Source organism: the organism of the source record quoted next, unplaced genomic scaffold, assembly GCF_019419815.1.
Source record: "Pyrus x bretschneideri cultivar Hongxiangsu unplaced genomic scaffold, Pyrus_bretschneideri_v1 Contig3, whole genome shotgun sequence".
NCBI classification, from domain to species: domain Eukaryota; kingdom Viridiplantae; phylum Streptophyta; class Magnoliopsida; order Rosales; family Rosaceae; genus Pyrus; species Pyrus x bretschneideri.
The window spans coordinates 12269368-12291040 of NW_025999612.1; the positions used below are offsets into that span (position 1 = coordinate 12269368).

A 21673-nucleotide genomic window follows, 5' to 3' on the forward strand; every position below is an offset into this window, starting at 1 on the left:
CAGAAAACATGGTGGCTTAACACGGCAATCCACTCTTTTAGCCGTCGAGAAGACTTCAGAGACATTTCAGCCTCCCTTGCCACCATTATATGATTCACTAACGTCAGAAATCAAACTCAAGACCTGCCGTATATGAAATACAGGTATTGAATTCGATTAGGAATTGAAACGCAATATAAGCTAATAACCATGTATTAGTAACACTGGAAAAATATTGAAATAATTTCATATATATATATATATATATATATATATAGTTCGCGATACAGGGGCGTTACAGAGCCTAGTAAAAAGTTGTTGACTCCGAATTATATTATCTTCCAAATTGGTGGAGCAAAAACTAAAACCACCAATATCAGTAAGCAGTGTTTGTCAGAAAACAACAGTTTCATTATCCCCTATTGATCTGAGTAATCTTAACGTTAGCCTGCAAATTATCCGACCCCTCCCCGGCGGAGGTATCACCATCTCCGCGCGGCTTATATGCTTACTTTATCAACCAAATAGAGATCACTTCACATGCCATCGATAAATAAGAAAGCCGTGAGTGATGACATTGACAGCAGCAGAAGAAATCAGTGCCGCCGTTGTATTTTGGAACTGAACTAGCAGTAGCAGCAGATCTCCTTAAAGTGGAATAGTACTGCCTGCGTGCTGGTTTCAGGATTTCAGACAGTTGAGCAATCGGGTCCAAACCCTGCGACCGCGAGGTGGCTCTAAGATTTCTGGTGGTTCGGCAGGTTCCTTGAAATGTGCTTTCTCACTTAGTTCTTCAAATGAGTCTACGAGATTTTGAAGCCTTGCGACAAACTCTATCAACAGGGATGTAAATGTGGCTAATGACAACTGACTAGCATTTTCATAGGTTTTGGATTCCTCCGCTACTGGCGGTTCATCAACCTTAAATTTAAGTCCTGCAGGCCACGATATCTGTTTCATGAACATACTTCCTGACGAAAGACCTGCGGGCAGGTTCGAGTGGTTGACTTCAGTTGGTACGGAGCCTGCGCCATTTGGCTGTGCGGGCACCTGGCCATCCCAACTTTGTGGCGCAGGAAAAGAACTGAGATCAAGTACAGCTTCACTAAGGGATTTGTATTCCCGGAAATAATTTTCTTCATCATCCACGTTCAATAAGTCCTGAGGTTCTCCCAGCTCCTTTGGTCGACTTCCAATCTCCCAGCCTTCTGAATTAACAAGCAGGTACGACTTCTGGTCAACTTTCTTTTGTAAGTCTTCTGCAGCCTCATGCACTTCATTGAGTATATCTATGGGACCTATTTTTTCCATTGTTTTCAGTTTGTTTCCAAGTTCACGTAAAACTTTGGCACCTTCATAACCAACCCTTTGAAGTTCCCTACGAAATACTTGTCTTCGCTCAGCAGGAGCCTACATATAAACATACCAGTGGTTCAGTAAAAAGACGTTAAAACATTTCAAATAAATGAACACAAAGAAATAGATAGTTCAAGAAAAACCATAATCATGAAGACGTTAAAGGTGCACACATAAACAAGATGAACATACAAAATGAGATACCACGTAGAAAATTAGAAATACAGTATTTATACCCCACACAAATAGATCATTCAACGAGAATTCTTCAATACCAAAACACCGGAGATGTGTTGCAGGAAAAACTTTCCCATTCATGATAATGAAAAGATCATGGATCCCATGACTACCGGTACTCAATGAGCTTCCTCACAATTCATTTGTACGCAAGAAAAACTTAAATTATGGTAATCTACGCACAATTCAAATTAACAGGCAAAGGTAGACCATGAGGATAAATTTAAGTAACAAACAAATCTATGAACACCCTGAGTGCACAAATTCCATTGTGGTCACAGACGTGGGAAAGAAATTACACGTTCTCAAACAAACACAATTAACGATAAATTAGAAGGATCTGCTTTTCAAATGAGCAAATTGCCATGCTATATCAAACCATCTTTAGAAGCACAGATAAATGGGAAAAGGAAAAAATAATAATAATAAAAAAAAAACAACACTAAATCTCTGTTACTAATAGCCTCACGATGTAGTTGGACATGGTTAGTACCTGTATTTCAGAAAGTATACATCCGTGCAATGCCATGACCATAAATGCACAATGCCTTAGTGCACCACCCACTTTTCCATAGTTCTTCCATGGATATCTAAGCATTCTGTATCGACCATGTGGTGGTTCCCAGATAGCGAATCCCATCTACAAATAAAAATAATGAGTTTAAAACAAAACCAAAACCAAAACCAAAAAATATGCTAATGCCGTGAATTGCCAATCATCAACATATTGCAATGAAAAATACCAGAGTGTCCTCTTGGCTTGTAGATTCCACAGCAGATCTGTAGCCACTATAGAGTGGATCATCGGAAGCTTGATAGGTAAGAATCTTGGAAGGGACCCTCTCATATTCAACGCAATTAAGGTAACTGTTAACAACACCTAAAAAATGATAAAGATGGTCAGCAAAGGAAATTGGTAATGACAAAACTGGGATTTGGCATATAAAAGAGAAAGATTTTACAATGTCCAACAAATTCGAAGCATATAGTAAACGAACCTTCCAGTGATTTTGCAACACCCATGAAATTTTTTACGACCAAGTTGTGCAGATCCTCACCAGCCCAGATGGGAAAAATGCATATATTTACTCCCAAACCAACACCAGCACCCAGTGCAATGAGAAAGAATCGAGACACAGCTGTATGAACAAATTCCCTTGTCCGATACCCAGATACCATGATGAAACAAAATGTCAACAAGAACACCCGAAACCCATATTCATAAGGCTTCATTGTCGGGTACAGCTTCGCATAAGTTGCAAGAAATCCTAGCAACCGCATAATATGCCACGAAAATGAAAATCAAACAACAATTTAGCAACTAGCAAGTCTAGCAGATAGTTGAACTTTTCACTGACATTACAAAAACCAAAAATGTACACTGGTTGCAAATCCAGACCTACGATAAAGATGCTAGCGAAAATAACGACTTCTTCCCACTCTCCAGCTAGCCCACATAAGTTTGCCACAACCAAAGCCAGGCCTCCAGCCGAAAATGTCCCCAACCCGCGGTTAAATCCTTTGCTCAGAGTCGCTCCTGCATAAGAGCGCAGATTGCAGTGTAAAAGAAATGCACTTGAATCCCGGCTAAGAACAAAATCGAGTCGAAGGTCCAACAGTAACAAAAAGAATTTACCTTTCGAACCATTGTTAATACAAAAGAAAGATTTTTGGTCACAAAAATTCATTCTTCTAAATAACAACTTCCCGTGAACCAAAAAGAAGGAAAAAACTTTAGCTTCAATTAATTATTATAATCATGAGCTCCATGCTTTTTCCAATTCCCTTCACTGATTACATTACACTTTATTAAATTCACCACAGTAAAGTTCGTTTCTTTCCACATTAAATAAACAAATCTACATACAAAGAACTCAAATTCTGCAAAAAAATCAAAAGTAATATCCAATAGAAGCCCTAGTTGAGGTTCCGCCGTAAAACCAATAGGACGAAGACCCAGATGACGAAACTGCTAAATAAACCCGAAAACGAAGAGAATGGGCAAGACAGCAATTTTACCTATGCTGAACTCGAACACCACCACAACGGTAAGAATTGCCCAGACGGAGTAGCGGCTGAGCTGCTTGAACGGCTCTTTGAGGAAGATGAGCAGCGAGATGATCATCAGCGCCAGACCCATCTTCGCGGCGAAGATGATCTTTCTCGGATCGGACTGACCCATCCGAACCGCCCGTTTCCAGACATGTTGCACGGTTCGGCACCAGCCGACAATTCGGTCGGAGACTGATCGGAAAGTGCAGCAGCGGGTAGACCCCGACGACGGCTCTTGCTCCTCGATGTTGGGGAAGCCACCCAGCTCGGAGTAGGAGTAGCCCTTCTGGACGGAGAGCAACCGCTCTCTCTTCTCCTGGAAAGTGTACTTGAAGGAACCCAATTTTGCTGCCATTTTTGTTGGAAGAGGGTAAGTGGAATTGTAACACAGTAGAGGAAAGAAAAGTAGATTACAAAATAAGAAAGTATGAGCTTGTGTTTGTTGAACTTGGAGACATGTGGTTATACTATTTTGGGATTTTTTAATTTTTTTATTATTTATTTGTTTATTTACTTACTTTTTATTGCTTCAGAAAATGTTTCGGTTTGGATCTAAAGAAATTTTGTTGTTATTTGTCTTTTTTTGTTATATTCTAGAAATTGGGAGTGCTTTTTCCAGTGTGTATGTACTTTTAGTACGAAATTGTCTTGTTATGTCGATTTACGTTTTATTTAATAGTTTTTTAGAACAAGTACGATATTCATTGATACAACAAAAATTATACATATATATAAAAAGATGGGTGCATTTAAATGATTCTCAATAAAAAAACTTATCGAAGATTTCAACTAGGTCAAAGGAAAAAGAGCTTCATGCACCAACAAAATTACAAAGTTTGTACTATCGTCTAAAAGAAGATCTGTAATTATATCAAGAAGTTTTCCAAACCAAAGCATTCGAGAGACCTTATTTGCAATTGATCAGATACGACATATAAAAGGATAAGCAGTGCATAATTAGATTTTTTTAAATATTAATAATAATTATATAATTTTTTTAAATTGTATTATTTGAAAAACAAAAAATATATATATTTATTTATTTATTTTAACGAAACTTTTATTTTGGCCGGATGTAACCAAATTAACGAGAGAGGTCCAATAATATAGGTACGGAAGGTGCAAAGAAATTGCCGCGGGTTTCAATTTATTGATTTGACGGAGTTTGGCAGCGCGGTTAAATTTATCCGGATAAGGTTTTATCATTCGAACGCGTTTCGTAATGATTCGTACTTCCTCCAGCAGCAAAGGAAATGATGTCGTCACCTGTTTGACTAGTCGCAGCAAAATATACAGTGGTTCTGGATAAATGTTGAAACTTGATACAGAGGCCATTGAACAGTCAATTCAAATTCATGCGCATGTTTATTCGGAACAAAGCCACGTAAAAGATTGTGTGGTAGATCTGGCGAATCTACCATCCACCTAATGAAGGAATGCCATTATGCGAAATGTGCGTGGATGAGCTCGGCGGCTCGCAGCTCTTGAGGAACACTGACACTCCGTGATTTGGGTTTTTTTTTTTTTTTTTTTTTTTTTTTTTTTGGGGGGGGTGCTCTGGGACGAGAAGTTGGAGTCTCCTGTGGTATGTATTACTAATGCTATTCAATGGTGGCTGGGGGAGGGGTGGAACAATCTTTGGGACAAGAACTCTCCTGAGGTATGCGCTACTAGTGCTATTCAATGGTGGTTGGAGTTTACCAGAACCACAAACGCAAGTGAGGAACAAAATAGCAGATTGAGAAGCACCCCCAGATCGATTGTCCCACCCCAGGGGCGGCTCAAGATGAATGTTGACGGGTCATGGAACTCAACAAGCCTTGCTGCTGGTTTTGGTGCTATTATCAGAGATGGTGATGGTATTTTTGTGGCTACTTGTATCGGAAGCTCTGAAAATATATCATCCCCGCTACTATCGGAAGCTATGGCGTTGAGGGCAAGTTTGCTGTGGGCGATGGACAGGGGTTATCAATTCCTTTTTATTGAAACAAACTCACTTCATATTGTAGAGGCGCTGAGGGATCCTACCCTCAATTTGTCACCCATCGGACAAGTTGTGGAGGATTGCAAAGCTCTACTGAACACAACCACTGAAGCAAATATCACCCACATTCGTTGAAACGCTAACCCTATTGCTCATCGCCTTGCAAAAGTTGGCCTATCTCTGATGCAAAGCTGTGAATGGACCCGTTCCCCACCTAATACCTTAACTGATATACTTGTCGAGGATTATGTGTAGCTCTATGCTTAGAGATGGATCAACCTTTGTAATGCAATTTATGATGAAATAAAATCTACTATTGTTTCTTTTCATTAAAAAAAAAAAAACGCCACATTTTCTAGTATGTCAAGATATGGGAGAACACCGCATTTTATCATACAATTAGAAGGAAAAAAATTTCAAATGTTCCTCTAATTATATATTGAAATTTGACATCCCGTCTTGTGTTTTAGGCACCATTGAAAAATCTCTCTGATTGTAAGCTAGTAGATCATGTAGAAATCAAAAGAAAATATCATAAGTACTGACACCATAAACTGAAATCAGAAATCAAATTGGGGATTGTACTAGGGTTACAATTGAATGGGGATTTTAAACTCCTTGTTGGTGAACCTAATATAATTTTTAGTAGTTCATCATAGATTTTTTAAACAAACTTGACATGTTGATTTTACTAGCCAAAGTTTTTAAGGTTTGTAAGTACAGAAATTTTGAAAAGGTCAAAAGCTCAAACTCAATTTATTCTCCCACCCTCAATTTATTTTCCCACCCCTTGTGTACATATACTTTTGTATAAAAATAAAAATAAAAAGAACTTGCAAAAATGAGGTCAAAAGTCCGAAACAACTCTGAAACCTATTTTTTCTTTTTCTTTTTTTTTTATTTTTTTTTTTATGAAAAACTTAATGGAGTTAGCATGAGATGACAAATTCTTAATTTTAGAAAATTGATATGACAAGTTTCTTAAAATATTAGTTTGTATGAAAAATTGAAAAAATGTGTACAAGTTCGTATGATATTTCAAAAAATAAAAATAAAAAATCTAACAAAATGTTAGTTTCATTTTGTTAATTGAATGGATTCTCTTAAGTTGACATCTTAAACAAACTGCAAGACTCCCTTTATGTCAAAACTAAGAATCCTTAAGTCGAAGATCAAATGAAATTACCCCCCGGGGGGGAGGGGTGGGGCACGGTCTCTCTGGGACGAGAAGTTGGAGTCTCCTGAGGTATGTACTACTAGTGCTATTCAATGGTGGCTGGGGGAGGGGGGGCACAGTCTCTGGGATGAGAACTCTCCTGAGGTATGCACTACTAATGCTATTTAATGGTGGCTGGAGTTTACCAGAACCATAAGCGCAGGTGAGGAACAAAATAGCAGATTGAGAGGCACCCCCTAGATGGATTGTCCCACCCCAGGGGCGGCTCAAGATGAATGTTGACGTGTCATGGAACGCAACGAGCCTTGCTGCTGGTTTTGGTGCTATTATCAGGGATGGTGATGGTATTTTTATGTCTACTTGTATTGGAAGCTTTGAAAATATATCCTCCCCATTGCTCTCGGAAGCTATGGCATTGAGGGCAAGTTTGCTATGGGCGATGGACAGGGGTTATCAATTCCTTTTTATTGAAACAAACTCACTTCAGATTGTAGAGGCACTGAGGGATCCTACCCTCAATTTGTCACCCATCGGACAAGTTGTGGAGGATTGCAAAGCTCTACTGAACACAATCACTGAAGCAAATATCACGCACATTCGTTGAAACGCTAACCCTATTGCTCATCGCCTTGCAAAAGTTGGCCTATCTCTGATGCAAAGCTGTGAATGGACCGGTTCCCCACCTAATATCTTAACTGATATACTTGTCGAGGACTATGTGTAGCTCTATGCTTAGAGATGGATCAACCCTTGTAATGCAATTTATGATGAAATGAAATCTACTATCGTTTCTTTTCAAAAAAAAAAAAAAGCCACATTTTCTAGTATGTCAAGATATGGGAGAACACCGTATTTTATCATACAATTAGAAGGAAAAAAATTTCAAATGTTCCTCTTACTATATATTGACATTTGGTATCTCGTCTTGTGTTTCAGGCACCATTGAAAAATCTCTTTGATTGTAAGCTAGTAGATCATGTAGAAATCAAAAGAAAATATCATGAGCACTGACACCATAAATTGAAATCAGAAATCGAATTGGGGATTGTACTAGGGTTACAATTGAATGGGGATTTTAAACTCCTTGTCAGTGAACCTAATATAATTTTTAGTAGTTCATCATAAGTTTTTTAAACAAACTTGACATGTTGATTTTACTAGCCAAAGTTTTTGAGGTTTGTAAGTACAGAAATTTTGAAAAGGTCAAAAGCTCAAGCTCAATTTATTCTCCCACCCTCAATTTATTTTCCCACCCCTTGTGTACATATACTTTTGTATAAAAATAAAAAGAATTTGCAAAAATGAGGTCAAAAGTCCAAAACAACTCTGAAACCATTTTTCTTTTCTTTTTTATAAAAAACTTAATGGAGTTAGCGTGAGATGACAAATTCTTAATTTTAGAAAATTGATATGACAAGTTTCTTAAAATATTAGTTTGTATGAAAATTTGAAAAAATGTGTATAAGTGCGTATGATATTTCAAAAAAAAAAAAAATCTAACAAAAACGTGAGTTTCATTCTGTTAATTGAATGGATTCTCTTAAGTTGGAATCTTAAACAAACTGCAAGACTCCCCTTATGTCAAAACTAAGAATCCTTAAGTCGAAGATCAAATGAAATTACGGGGATTATAAAACGTAGTTTGGCCTCAAAGTAAAATACTTAAGTCGATCTCTTAATCAAATAGTGGATATAAATAATGTACACCAAACTTGACCAGTCTCTCTAACCTAATACAAGTTATCCTGCATACTCCAACTCTGTAAAGAAAGATGGTTACAGTAGTTTTAAATGCACATTAATCAGTCGAATCAAGTTTAACGGTGGTGTGATTCTGTACAAAAAGTTTCAACTTGGTTAGGGTACGAGACGACATTATTCCAAGAACTGATCAAAGGCGTACGTGGCGTCTGATCTTGGAGGTGTTCTTGATCGTTGGTGGTGGTGTTACTGCTCATAAGCTCTTGTATATCGAGTATCTCAACTCTGCGATTTGTCTTCTTCCTTATCTTGATCGCTACGTCCTGCGGTATAAATCTGCCGCAGACGCTCACCCTGCACTCCTTCTTCTCTATCGAATGAGTCTCCAACTCTATGCATAACAAAATGAACAAACAAATTATATATATTTATGTAATTATGTGACAAAACTTAAGAGTTTATAATCCAATCTAAACTGCCAGAAAGGAGAAGACTGCTCTAGCCAACTTTACTAGCTAGCCAAGAGTTTAGAGATTAGAAAAAGGAAGTGTTCTCACCTCGAATATCGAGAATTGCTCTCCTTACTTTTCTGTAACAACCATTGCAGTCCATATGGATTCTCATCAGCATGTAGCAGAACTGGACATGCATAATCAATATCAGATGATACAGAAGATAACTAAGATTAGAAGAAACTAATGAAATTCCTGACCCCAAAAAAATGTCAATTGAAGCATACCTTGTCTGCCATGAAATCGTAATGAGAGAGAGATGTGTACTATTGCTGCAGAATCCAAAACTCTCGAATGGACGACAAAAATGGTGATATTAAAGGCAATGATGCATTGTGATATTATAGAAAACGAAAAAGGATGAATGGAGAGTGTCATGAGCTGGTTACATTGATTCTGTTGATTCATTAATTCATGGACTGTTCATCTTGGGATCTGATTCTTCCACCCAGTAAAGATGCACACACACACACACACACACACACATATATATATATATATATGTATATGTATATATATGTATATGTATATGTATATGTATATATATGTATATGTATATATGTATCCGCTGGCAATGTGGCTAGATTTTTCCATTATATTCTTGACATGTTTGCATTGTTTTTTATAACTTTTCTGACTTCCCGTGTGCACTAAGCTTAGGGCATAATAACTTTCTTGCTTTCAGAAGCGCATATAACTGTATATATGCCAATGGAAAAGCATCACCTTTCTGAATACACTTTTTTTCCTTTCCAAATTCATGGTAAATGCTTTAATCCTGGTGAATGTGGAAAGTTTAGTTGACTCTAATTAATGGTTTCCTTTTGGGATTTCAAAATTCTCTCTTTTGTATTATTTATCTCTCTAATCTTGCCTTTAGAATTAAGGAACGGCCAATATAAGAAATGGCTGTATAGGCTTGTTTTACACAAATCATATTTGATTTTCTAGTCATCTTCAATGTATATCATGATGCTTTTGAGTGTATATCTAATTTTATGTTAAAAATTTCTAGGCTGCTTGTAGGGAACCTATTAATAACTGGAATCGAAGAATCAGTAGTTTAATTTGTTCCATCCAAAATGGAAATCGCCAACGTATATTATGAACTTATGATTTATAAAATTATATCTGACGATCGAGTCAATTCTATGATTATAAGTTCATTTCATACCAGACCATATCAAAAATATATAAACATTCTAATTATAAGAAGCTGTATTCAAGCTTATTTTTAATAAGTACCATATTTACATATAAATCTTACGTTGTTATTGTTGAATTATAATCTTGTCTCGAACCGAGTCTTACCCATGTTGAAAAGGCACACAAGCACAATGGATGATTCATGCAAATGCTACATAATTCTAGCAAGAGCATGTCGGTGGAATACACGCATATCAAAATATATCCGGCAAAGCCCAAGTCTGTTAAGCCATCTAGAAATATCTAAACTATATCTAATGTAGTCTTTTCTAGCCATCTAGAAATATCTAAACTATATATCTAAACTATATCTAATGTAGTCTTTTCTAGCCATCTAGAAATATCTAAACTATATCTAATGTAGTCTTTTCTAGCCATCTAGAAATATCTAAACTCTAATGTAGTCTTTTCTAGAAAGACCAAAGCTAGCAATTTGTGTGGTTGTTAAACAATACTCAAGTCGGCAAAACCACACCTATAAATAGGGGGGTGTGTGTGTGTGTGTTGCCATGTAATAGAGCAAGAAGTGAGAAAAAGAGTGAAGAAATGTAAGGGTGTTTGAGTGTTTTTTTTGTATTAAGTTTGTAAGTGAATAAAAATTTTGTATAATAATTTGAATGTTTTTTCTTTTTCTTGCTTATCAATTTCGTTACATTACTTTATTTTTTGTGAGATAAACATCTTGAAAGTAGTGAAGTTTTTTTAAGTCCCAAGAAGCATATCATATTATTTTGATTCTTTTCTGCAAGAGTCTATTTTTGGCTAGATTTATTTTTTCTTTTTTGAAGAAAGAAAGAAATAGGGGTCGAAGTTTAGTGATGAAATTGAGGTTTTACCATAAAATTAATTGGTAATATGAGAAGTAGTTTAAGTTCATATAAGTATAAAACAAACGTTGTCCCTCATCGACATAAAACAACTCTCAGCATTTTTATGCCCCAACAGTTGCATATCATTTAGGATTAAGAGAAGGTGTGATCGGAGACCTGCTTTTCATGTGTCCCTTTATTTAGGATAGGCCTAAGGATATTTTTATTGTAACACCACCTCGGCCAACATTACAGATGATGATCATAACTTAAGGGTTTAGGAAACACAAATACTAGGTATTTTTACATGCATAGGGCAATTCGTTATCAGAAACGATTTTTTGGCGGAATCAGTGACGCGTATAAAACCTCGCAGTCCTTAAGGCTCTGTGAGATAGTTTTCCGCTGAAGGCCGAGATTTTCCTTAGAGATCCTTTACGGACTGGTTTACAAGTGAGTGTAACCTTCTTATCCAAAAGATGTACCGCCATGGAATCCACATCTGCAAGAAATGCAAAACCTCATCAACGAGTACATTAGAAGTTTTTTTGATTGAGTGGCAGAACAGTTTAAAGGTTTTAAAGAACTCTTACCATCAACATCCGATATCACCTGGGATGCGCTCTTTCGACACTTGCTGCATCGAAAATCAGCACCTATAACCACTTCCTGCATCTCTGGACTGGTTCTAGCAGAAGAGCCGGTTGGAGGAAGTAGCCGGCTTTTACTGGCCTTCTTGTGGCCTCTCATTGGAACAAACTTCTTCTTAGCCAATGAAGTAGGAGACATGACTTTGCTTTGTTGATCTATCAGCACAGGAAATGATAAGCCATAATAAACCATTATACCATCACCACATATAGAATAGTGATATATATATATATATAGCAGCTAATTACCTAACCGCGTTAATTAAATCTGCTTAGCTTCAGTTCACCTACCAATTAATCGAATCAGATATTTGATTGAAAATTTTTATCTGTATGATTTTGAGCTGCATAAGCTTTAGGACAGCAAGACGCCAAAGTTTGCGTAACAGCAGAGGAAATTGACAGGAATTCATTTTGAAGTTGACAAAAATGGTGAGTCCATTGATGGCCTTAAATATTTCTTGCTCATATTTCCTTTCCTTGTAGTAGTTATCGTGGAAAATTGTAAGTAGCAAATCAGAATCATGAAACAGAAGTGGTTCGACTGTAATGATTTCACTGCAATCACCTTTATGTTGGAGAAATTCGTTTTATCCAGTATTTACATGGAGAACGTACGTGGGGAAGAAAGTGACGTTTTTAATTTGTAGGTAGAACAATTAAATCATATTAACTGCGCAAATGATTTTCTTTTTGTGCTTGATTATTTTGGATAGTGATCCTTCTAGCTAGCTCCCTTATTTGAAATTGGATTATATTCTTTAAACAAGGAGATAAAATCAAAATTCATATCCTTGGAGGACTTGAATTTCAGTATTGTTCACATGACCAATCTCTCGAAACTTTAGCACTTTGCAATCGACCTAAACCCTAACCCTACTAAGGTATTGAAAAGTACCAATTTCTTAATTGATCATATTGTTTGTTTTATATCATCTGGAGTTGTGAAATAGTAGCTTGCAAAGACACAAGCAAAATATTGAGGTCAATTTACAAAATTTATTAGGGAACTCGAGCAAGAAGTGCATGTAGCAACAGATACTCAAAAGACAGCAAGAAATGCATGCAGAGAATAACACACACCATACATGCAGAAGAAACTCATCACATTCAAAACATGCAGAATTCGTCTATTTAATTTACACCTTATTTGGTCATTTTTAAACTCTTCTACACGAGAACACAACAATGGCTTCCCCTAACAGCTCTCTACTTCAAGATCCTTTCTCCATTTCCTCTCTGACTCTACTCCTCTTTCTCGTTTCCCTTCCGCCACCCGTCCTCTCACAAAACCCTACCATTGCTCAATGCACCACGCAGCTTCTTCCACTGGCCCCATGTGTGCCATTCGTGCAAGGCATTGCCATGTCGCCCGCACAATCATGCTGTGACAACCTCAAGCTGCTCTACAGCCAGCAGCCAGAGTGCCTTTGCCTTTTCCTCAACGATACTACTGTGAGCACATTCCCTATCAACACCACTCGTGCTCTCCAGCTTCCTGTTGTTTGTAGCCTTCAAGTCAACATCTCTACTTGTTCGGGTAACTTCTGATTTTGAAGAAAAATGGGGTTTTTTTTTTTCGATTCTGAGTCCAGCTCTGTTCACTGTTCTGTGTCATTACATAATCTTACATGAATTCATATTATTCTAATCTTTTTTCGAACTTTTTGCTGCAGGCGCAGGGATACCTGTACCTGTGCCTCCTAGTTCACCTAGTTCTCAAAATCCCCCTCTGGGAAAAAACACCAACTCATCTGCTGCTAATTCTACAATTGCTGGTAATAAAAATGTCTAACTCTTGTGCAATCCCTCTAATTTTACAAAATATATAATGCCTCAAAAATTAAATAACAATCTAAACGTAATTTGAGTTCGCTTATTTTAGTCTTTTTACTATCCCCTCTAAGTTCTTGAATTCGGGCTTGCAATTTTTTTTTGGGATTTCAGCCACTCCAATGCCTCAAACTGCACAAATACCCACCACGATGGGGTTAGGTTTTAGCAGAACTGCAAATGCTGGGACCAAATTGAAGATGGGAAGTTATCTTGCAGTGGCTTTCGCTGTGGCAGGTTTTCCGGTGGCAGGAGTTCCATTTTGAACATGATCATATTTATACCACCATATTAATATCTGGATGGTTTTTTATGTTGTGTTTAGAGATTTTACTTATAACTTAGGACCGAGAGTTTATTTCATTACGGTTTTATTTAGATAGCATCTAACTTCTATTGATTTGAATAAAAACAGTGGTGACTGTCAAATTATATATGGGATCTCAGCTTACTTAGGTTTTGTTTAAGTGTTGTGGAACTGTTTTTCGATGGTGCAAACCAGAGATGACAGACCGGCCTACAGGGAGCAGAGATTATGCCCTGTTACCGGAAGTATACACCCGTGTGTGATGAGAGACGTAGACACACGTGTATACACCCGGTAACACACAAGTTTTCTCTACTTCAAACAGATACATCCACAAATAATGCTATCTCTGACAATTTGATAAACATCGTACAAGATCATAAAATACAATTCAGAAAGAAAACAAAAGATGTTTAGATGTGGAAAGTCACCTTACAAACAGAGATATTTAACTACGACAGAATGTTTGCTTGCCTAGGATTGTATCACGTATTTCATTGAGAAACTATTCCAAACTAGGAGCCACTTCGGTTGGGTTGGATTCGAAGACATCCGGGTTGGATGCCTCCGGTTCTTCCAAAAACTCCCGAGACTGGAACGAATCTTTGTAGACTGGAGTCTCCTTGAAATCAGTTGCTCCTTCATTGTAAGAAGTAGCAGCAACTAAACAAGCAATAAGCTGCAGGGAAAAACAAAAACAAACAAACGGCCGGGGGTCAAACATTAGCCTTCAATTTGTAAAGAACGTAAGTGGGCGGGAAATTTACGTACAAGGAATGCCACAATTACGGTATTTTAATCTAATCATGCATTGTTATGTATTTTAATTTATCCGCATTGCAGTTTATATATCGACAAAGAAGTACACCCTTAACTAGTGCCTATCAAGTTGTGATTAACGAACTTTCGTAGTATTCAATTATAATTGGATCTATTTGTTTTTATTCATTATTTAAGGATCATTCTAGCAAAAGAATCAATCAAATTGGTAATTGTTTAGTTGATTCATAAGTACCATATAAATAGACGGTTCATTAATAAAATCTAAATTATTTTGAAATCATCGATTTGTTACATACGAATCATTGAACATAAACACCCAACATTAAATTAAGGACAAAAATTGATGAACGAATTAACCAAGAGTAGTAGTGAACATACCGCAAAGCCAATACCAAAAGCCCACAAGTACTCCACAAAGAATCCAAGCCAGTCCCATTTTTCACCTTCCCAAAAGCAAGGCTCATCCCCGGGAAGCTTAGGCAAGAAATACCCATCATCAACGTTTCCCACAGCCCCACCACCGACGTTTTCAATCTCAGCCGTTCGTTGCGACCCCATCATCTCTTGTTCTTGGTCTCTGGTGGTTGTGTTGCTCCTCCTGTTCTTGCCGTCGGTCCTTCCAGTTCTGGACGTGAATCTCTTGGCTGCCACCACGTGAAGGGCTCTTCTGGAGGAGGGAGGGAAGAGGAGCTGGCGTTGTGAGGAGAGGTTGGTGTAGGGATACTGTCTGGTGGTGGAGCTGCTGTAAAGGACTCTAGCTCCGCCGGTGGAACTTCCACTGTTGGCTATGGCTAGAGCCATGAGGGAGGAAAGTGAGAATCCCTGTGTTCTTAGCAGCTCAAAGCTAAATGATCAGAGTGCAAATATCTCTTCAGCGTGTGTGGATGAGATAATGAGTGTGGGAAGATGATAATGGATGTTTTTCTATAAACTTGACCAGATTTGTTTCCATATTGGATCGTCCGGTCCGTCCACTTTGGTCCAGTTAGTATACTATTGTTCCATCTTATGAGCCCAAGCAGTGATGTGGTGTATTGTTTATTTTCTCATACTTAATTTGATTGACCAAAGTGGTCCTGAAATTAACATCTCCTCAATTTGGTCCGTAACAATAAAAATCGATAGCAGTGGTCTTTGAGTTTGTCCATCATAAATAATTTTGGTCGTTTCGTGAAAATCTGTCAATATCCTCGTTAAGTGGAGGGGTTAGTTTGACAAAAAATACCCTTATAAATGTGCTCACATGGTCGTTCATGTGACAATATAGTGAGGCTATTGGCAAATTTTTCAGGAAATGACCAAAATAATTTATAGTGGACAAATTTAGAGACCACTTTTACCAATTTTTATTGTCATGGACCAAAATAAAGAATTATGTCAATCTCATGGACCATTTTAGATTAAAAAAAAAAGAAAAAAAGAAGCCATATTTTTTTTTATTCAACGATATTTTACATTAGGAAGTGAGGGATTATGCAACAACATTTTATATTAAACGGTATGAGATTTGTATTAAAGTCGCACAATAAGTCTGTCATAATAATTTAATATCAAAGTCAATTCTTGTGAAAATCAAACTTAAAAATTCTCACTTTACAAATGAAAAGAAAATTACACTAAGCCTGTAATTCTAATAACTTTTCTAGCTCTTGTTAACGATAAAGAAATCGAACAAGTCTTTGTGGTGATCCAAAATGGTGAAGCAGCCTGTAAGTTAGGTTTAAGGTTTGATTACTGTAATTACACAATAAAATGTGGAAGACTGAAATAAATTAGGTGTAATTAAATTTATTTTTTGCTTATAGGAAGTAAATCTCCTTAATTTGTGTATTTATATATAGCTAAACCCTAAACTTATAATTGGATTGGATCAAAATAAATAGGAAATGCTCTATAGGGCTTCTTAGTGTTTCCTAAGTATCACTAGGAGAGCTACGGCAAGTCAGAGTCCGGTGGTAGCGTTGAAGTCAAGTTAAACCTTTGGAATCTGTGGTGTTTAGGGATTTGTGGTGTTTACGGATCTTGTGTCCCATTAGATATTAGTCCGGCTTGTCCAGCTTGTTGGAGACCAGTTTTGGTGGGCAGTCAATCGTAGTTGGCGAGTCGTCCAAAGGTTCATGGACAACATGGTAGAGAACTTTGCAGCGCGGTTGGCGCTGACCATAGAGAAGCAGTGAATAGTGGTGATTGATGATAATGAAGGTTCTCTTCTCAAGACGACTAAGGTCTTCTAGTTATGGAGGTTTACGATTTTTTGGGTTTGATTTGAATGTTATGCCAGTTGGTGAGGACGTTTCCCCTAATCATAAGCCTCAATTAAGCTATGGGTCCCCCCTCCCCGGGGGTGGCCAATAGTGGGTTGGAACTTTGTGGGCCTCAACTTTTCTCCCAATCAGGGCCGAGTCAGCAATCTACCCCTATGGACCACAGTGTGAACCATAACCAGTTGGCAGACGCTTCGGGTTTTTCTAAGGTTGGGACTTTTGAACTGGGCTCGGATCCTTTCAATGCCTATTATTGAGCAGCTTCAACAGAAATGAAGGAAGAAATCACGTACACATCACAGAAATGGTGGTTTTCTAATGGGTAGCTTGCTATCCATTCCCTAAGATAAGCTTAGGTCGCCATTACCAAAGCTTGGAAAACGTCTTCAAAGGGAAGGTCAGGAGCTTGAGGCCCCTCCCAGATGACGTAGGAAACTCATGGATAAGGTGGAGTCTATTATTTTATTAGCGGAGGTTGACAGAGATCAACCCTGCCGGAATAAATAAGTTGCTTGAGTTGGAACTGCCGGGGGCTTGGGAACCTCCGTGCAGTTCATGCACTTCAACACCTAATTCATAGTAAAGATCTCATGGTAGTGTTCCTATGCAAGACTAAAAGTAATGCTCGTCAGATGAAACGTCTACGATTGAAATTGAAGTTTGATAGAAGTTTTACAGTAGATAGTAGAGGTATCTCAGGTGGGTTGTGTGTGCTGTGGAAGGATGAACTCAACTTAAACTTGTGGTTATATTCGCAGAATCATGTATATTTTGATATTGGGGTGCCTGGGGATGTGAATTGAAGGTTTACTGGATTTTATGGTTTTCTAGCAGAGAGTGGTCGGGCTAGGTCTTGGCAGCTACTTGGCACCTTATGTGGGAATACGACTCATCATTGGCTCTGTATCGGTGACTTTAACGAGATTCTCTAATCTAATGAACATGAAGGGGGAAATCCTCGGAGTAATGGACAGATGAAGGGTTTTCGGGACATAATGGAGAAGTGTAGGTTCATTGATTTAGGCTACTTTGGGAATAAGTACATTTGGTTCACTACGAGATGCGGTGGTATTAAGGTGCGGTTAGACCGTGCATTGGGCTCTCAGGAGTGGATTGATCTTTTCCCATAATTTAGAATGCATTATTTAAATAAGACTTATTATGTTCATGTTCTAATTTTATTAACTTGGGAGGGAAGTAATATTAACCAAGGAAAGAGACTTTTTTGGTACGATGAGGCTTGGAACATGCACGAGGGTTGTTCTGAGGTGGTCAGAAATGGATAGGATTTAAATGTGGAGGGCTCGCCAATATTTCAGGTTACGGAGAAAATTAAAGCAACAAGGATGATGTTGACAAATTGGGCTTGTAGTAATGCCAGGACAAGGCCGCGAGAAATTAGGGAAGCTAAAGACAAGTTTACCAGTCTGTTGGGTCATCCTTTCACGGTAGAGTTTATTGAACAAAAGAAATCCCATATTGGAAGGTTGAATTTCTGCTTGAACAAGAGGAATTATTTTGGCGCCAAAGGGCGAAGGAGGATTGAGTCAGGCTCGATGATCGCAACACTATGTACTTCCACCAGAAAGCTAATAGAAGACAAAAGCTAAATTGGCTACATGGGCTGTTAGATGACAAGGGTTTGTGGCATGAGGACCGAGGGGGTATGGAACGTGTGGTGGTTAATTATTTTACCACATTATTCAAGTCTAATGAGGTTGTTGATTTTGAAGATATTCTATGCAATGTTGCACCGTCGATTACGGAATAGATGAATTCTGAACTTGGGAGGCCTATCACGGATAAGGAGGTGAAATGTGTTGTTTTTCAAATGCATCCCACTAAGGCTCCTGGTCCTGATGGTATGTCACCTGGTTTTCTATCAAAAGCATTAGGCGACTGTAGGGGCTGATGTTTGTAATGGCATTCGAGAAATGGTGTCATGGGAGCATATCTTTAGCAAAATCAATTAGACACACATTACTCTGATTCCCAAAGTCAAAGAGGCAACTAAGATGTCTCAGTTACGTCCTAGTAGCCTCTCTAATGTGTTGTATAGAATTTTAGCGAAAGTTTTAGCGAATAGATTGAAGACTATTCTCCCTCTTATCAATTCATCTACTCAGAGTGCTTTCATTCCAAGAAGGTTGATTTCAGATAATTATTTAGTAGCAGCGGAGGTTGCTCACTACATGCATAAAAGGGCTTCGAGGTTGAGTGGGCTTATGGCTTTGAAACTGGATATTAGCAAGGCGTGTGATAGACTAGATTGAAGTTTTTTGGAGGCTATAATGAGGCGCATGGGTTTCTCTTCAAGATGGATCCATACGATAAAGATATGTGTGTTTACCGTGACCTATTCTTTCAAGCTGAATGGTGATCCAGTTGGGTATGTGCAACCTGATAGGGGAGTTTGAAAAGGGGATCCACTTTCCCCCTATTTATTTGTTATGTGTGCCAAAGGTGTATCGGCTCTCCTCACGACGGCAGAAGCTGATGGCGTTTTGAAGGGTATTAAGGTGTGTCGCCAAACCTCATTGCTAATTGTTTGGGAGTGAAGATAGTGGATTTCACAATGGGTATTTAGGTTTACCAGTCCTTATAAAAAGTCAAATAATGAAGCTTTTTCGTATGCTAAGGATAGGTTTTGGAAGAAACTTCAAAGTTGGCGTGGGGGCTTGTTGAGATGTGCACGTCAAGAGAAGCTTGTAAAGACAGTGGTTCAAGCACTCCCTATGTATTCTATGCAATGCTTTGTTCTTCCCAAATCGTTTTATGAAGAACTGAATGTAATGATTGCACAATTTTGGTGGAGTGCTGATCTGGGTAAGAGGAAAATCGATTGGCTCAACTAGAGACAACTAAATGTCCCTATGTATTCTATGCAATGCTTGGTTCTTTCCAAATCGTTCTATGAAGAACTGAATGAGTGAATGTAATGATCGCACGATTTTGGTGGAGTGCTGATCTGGGTAAGAGGAAAATCGATTGGCTCAACTAGAGACAACTGTGTAAGCCTAAATTTGAAAGTGGGTTGGGATTTAGGGACTTTTATGCTTTCAACCTAGCACTATTGACGAAACAAGCTTGGTGGTTTACCCACCAACCTGAGTCCCTCACATATCATGTGTTTAAGGCGTGGTACTTCCCAAATACTGAGTTTCTTAATGCTCTGGTTAATGCCAATGGGTCGTATGTCTGGAGGAGTATTGCGGCTGCAAGGCATGTGATAATTAAGGGGCATTGTTGGCAAGTGGGAGATGAGGTGAATATCAAGATTTGGCATGATAACTGGCTACCGAAAGATTCATATTTTAAAGTGCTAAGTCCTCCACCGGTGAATTGGGATACGGAGGTTACAGTGGACAAGCTTATAGTGTCACATTCGCAGAATTGGAATGTTGAGCTGTTTCAACAGTTATTCTTTCAGGAAGAGATGGAGCGAATCCTACATATTCCGTTAAGCTTCCGGACGGTTGGAGACAGACGAGTTTGGCACTACGAGCGTCATGGGAAATTCTCGGTGCGGAGTGCTTATCATGTTGCGAGGGAGATTGTATCTAAGGGTGGGGATGGTGTGAGCATCTGTGCTTATTTGTTGGATGATGGCCGCGACAGGTTATGGAGGAAGCTGTGGAATGCTTGTGTACCAGGGAAAGTAAAGATTTGTGCATGAAGGGCATGTTTGGATGCTCTTCCTACAAATTTAAATCTTCTTAAACAGAAAGTGATTATGGAGAGACTCTGTGTGCTTTGTGGGTCGTTTGATGAATCGACAGAACACGTGTTAAGAGATTGTAGTTTGGCTAAGGCTACGTGGTTTGGAGGGCTGGGTTTTCGATCTGTCGATAGAGATGATCAACAATTTCTGCAATGGTTATATCCAATCTTCCTCCTCGGGTTTTAAGCTACATTTGATGATCATTTGGATGCTATGGAAAAACAGGAATAATGTGGTGTGGAATGAAGCAGGGTTGTCGCCACAGGAAGTGGTGGTCCGGTCGGAGAGTTGGTTGCAGGAGTATCAAAAATGACACAAGTCGGCTTCGAAGAAATCCAACCGTCCTGTCTAACGGTGGAGTAAGCCCAGTGTTGGCTGGGTTAAATGCAATTTTGATGGTGCCTGGGTTCAACATGAGATGAGAGGTGGCTTGGGGTTGTTCTGCAGGATCATGAAAGAGTTCTCTTAGCAGCTGCAACTGGCTTTAGTGGAAAGACTAGTTCTGCGTTCGAGGTTGAGTTGTTTGCTACTCGTTAAGCGTTGTTGTTGGTCCAAGAGTGTTGTCCAAGTTGTTGGCCTCCCTTGTCACCTCACTTCTTTCTCTCATTCAAAATCATTTCATCTCGCACAATTCCTAAGTGATGAAATAAGAACTCATCTTTTTCCTTTTTTGATTACCTTCCTCGTGTTTGTATAACACATAATCCATTCAATTTCTAAAAACGTTACCTAATCCTTAAACTTTGTTAGGAATCCTTCATCAGTGGTTGTGAATGACTCTCAATCTTTTTAACTAATCCTGATTGTTTTTTTTGTTGTTATGCTAATAAAGAGAGTTGAGTTTCCACCATAAAACCAATTAGCATTACATATAAATCCAATTACTATTACCACATGCGAGTTTTTTTAATTTCCGATATAAAATTCACTCTCAACAGCTTACACTATTGAATTCAAATTAATTTTGGATGGATAAACTTTAAAAACACCATAAAAATGATGTAAGAATCCACCACATTTTGATTCCCGCATTTGATTCTGTTCTACCTTGATTTGTTGGCGAGCAACCAATTAGATATGAAATTTGTATTTCATTATCGTG

The 21673-nt window shown here is 38.3% G+C and overlaps 6 protein-coding genes across 6 annotated transcripts; 2 read left to right on the top strand and 4 right to left on the bottom strand.

Moving 5' to 3' along the window:
* Positions 1 to 212: 212 nt before the first annotated feature.
* Positions 213 to 4010, bottom strand: LOC103938704 (aluminum-activated malate transporter 9). The gene is made up of 6 exons (XM_009348734.3): positions 3592 to 4010; positions 2972 to 3109; positions 2571 to 2840; positions 2316 to 2452; positions 2066 to 2212; positions 213 to 1389 (listed from the first exon to the last, which is right to left on the bottom strand). The coding sequence occupies exons 1-6, from the start codon at positions 3977 to 3979 to the stop codon at positions 661 to 663; spliced, it is 1809 nt and encodes a 602-aa protein (XP_009347009.2). The 5' UTR covers positions 3980 to 4010; the 3' UTR covers positions 213 to 660.
* Positions 4011 to 8494: 4484 nt separating this feature from the next.
* LOC103938715 (heavy metal-associated isoprenylated plant protein 26-like) lies at positions 8495 to 9422 on the bottom strand. The gene is made up of 3 exons (XM_009348744.3): positions 9226 to 9422; positions 9044 to 9125; positions 8495 to 8877 (listed from the first exon to the last, which is right to left on the bottom strand). The coding sequence occupies exons 1-3, from the start codon at positions 9235 to 9237 to the stop codon at positions 8603 to 8605; spliced, it is 369 nt and encodes a 122-aa protein (XP_009347019.2). The 5' UTR covers positions 9238 to 9422; the 3' UTR covers positions 8495 to 8602.
* Positions 9423 to 11264: 1842 nt separating this feature from the next.
* On the bottom strand, positions 11265 to 11894 carry LOC103939728. Its single transcript, XM_009349841.2, has 2 exons — positions 11607 to 11894; positions 11265 to 11515 (listed from the first exon to the last, which is right to left on the bottom strand). Exons 1-2 carry the CDS (start codon positions 11854 to 11856, stop codon positions 11364 to 11366), a joined length of 402 nt encoding a protein of 133 aa, XP_009348116.2. The 5' UTR covers positions 11857 to 11894; the 3' UTR covers positions 11265 to 11363.
* Positions 11895 to 12851: 957 nt separating this feature from the next.
* LOC103939735 (non-specific lipid transfer protein GPI-anchored 10) lies at positions 12852 to 13762 on the top strand. Its single transcript, XM_009349854.2, has 3 exons — positions 12852 to 13203; positions 13340 to 13441; positions 13611 to 13762. Exons 1-3 carry the CDS (start codon positions 12852 to 12854, stop codon positions 13760 to 13762), a joined length of 606 nt encoding a protein of 201 aa, XP_009348129.2.
* A 371-nt stretch (positions 13763 to 14133) lies between these two features.
* LOC103938720 lies at positions 14134 to 15489 on the bottom strand. Its single transcript, XM_009348758.3, has 2 exons — positions 14965 to 15489; positions 14134 to 14482 (listed from the first exon to the last, which is right to left on the bottom strand). The coding sequence occupies exons 1-2, from the start codon at positions 15385 to 15387 to the stop codon at positions 14309 to 14311; spliced, it is 597 nt and encodes a 198-aa protein (XP_009347033.2). The 5' UTR covers positions 15388 to 15489; the 3' UTR covers positions 14134 to 14308.
* Positions 15490 to 18621: 3132 nt separating this feature from the next.
* On the top strand, positions 18622 to 21108 carry LOC125479725. Its single transcript, XM_048589449.1, has 6 exons — positions 18622 to 18712; positions 19314 to 19369; positions 19987 to 20508; positions 20575 to 20726; positions 20823 to 20889; positions 21019 to 21108. Exons 1-6 carry the CDS (start codon positions 18622 to 18624, stop codon positions 21106 to 21108), a joined length of 978 nt encoding a protein of 325 aa, XP_048445406.1.
* Positions 21109 to 21673: the final 565 nt, after the last annotated feature.

What these genes read in the sequence shown, in the direction of transcription:
- LOC103938704 (XM_009348734.3), bottom strand. Translation starts at nt 3,979, where the DNA reads ATGGCAGCAAAATTGGGTTCCTTCAAGTACACTTTCCAGGAGAAGAGA. An exon ending in GGTGTTCGAGTTCAGCATAG is followed by an intron (nt 3,110 to 3,591) that starts GTAAAATTGCTG and finishes GCTCTTATGCAG; the next exon opens with GAGCGACTCTGAGCAAAGGA. An exon ending in CGCTAGCATCTTTATCGTAG is followed by an intron (nt 2,841 to 2,971) that starts GTCTGGATTTGC and finishes TGCGGTTGCTAG; the next exon opens with GATTTCTTGCAACTTATGCG.
- LOC103938715 (XM_009348744.3), bottom strand. An exon ending in AGCAATTCTCGATATTCGAG is followed by an intron (nt 8,878 to 9,043) that starts GTGAGAACACTT and finishes TGTTATGCATAG; the next exon opens with AGTTGGAGACTCATTCGATA.
- LOC103939728 (XM_009349841.2), bottom strand. Translation starts at nt 11,856, where the DNA reads ATGGTTTATTATGGCTTATCATTTCCTGTGCTGATAGATCAACAAAGC. An exon ending in GGTGATATCGGATGTTGATG is followed by an intron (nt 11,516 to 11,606) that starts GTAAGAGTTCTT and finishes CATTTCTTGCAG; the next exon opens with ATGTGGATTCCATGGCGGTA.
- LOC103939735 (XM_009349854.2), top strand. Translation starts at nt 12,852, where the DNA reads ATGGCTTCCCCTAACAGCTCTCTACTTCAAGATCCTTTCTCCATTTCC. An exon ending in CAACATCTCTACTTGTTCGG is followed by an intron (nt 13,204 to 13,339) that starts GTAACTTCTGAT and finishes TTTTTGCTGCAG; the next exon opens with GCGCAGGGATACCTGTACCT. An exon ending in TGCTAATTCTACAATTGCTG is followed by an intron (nt 13,442 to 13,610) that starts GTAATAAAAATG and finishes TTGGGATTTCAG; the next exon opens with CCACTCCAATGCCTCAAACT.
- LOC103938720 (XM_009348758.3), bottom strand. Translation starts at nt 15,387, where the DNA reads ATGGCTCTAGCCATAGCCAACAGTGGAAGTTCCACCGGCGGAGCTAGA. An exon ending in CTTTTGGTATTGGCTTTGCG is followed by an intron (nt 14,483 to 14,964) that starts GTATGTTCACTA and finishes TTTTCCCTGCAG; the next exon opens with CTTATTGCTTGTTTAGTTGC.
- LOC125479725 (XM_048589449.1), top strand. Translation starts at nt 18,622, where the DNA reads ATGAATTCTGAACTTGGGAGGCCTATCACGGATAAGGAGGTGAAATGT. An exon ending in GCGTTTTGAAGGGTATTAAG is followed by an intron (nt 19,370 to 19,986) that starts GTGTGTCGCCAA and finishes CATGTGTTTAAG; the next exon opens with GCGTGGTACTTCCCAAATAC. An exon ending in GATCAACAATTTCTGCAATG is followed by an intron (nt 20,727 to 20,822) that starts GTTATATCCAAT and finishes GGAATGAAGCAG; the next exon opens with GGTTGTCGCCACAGGAAGTG.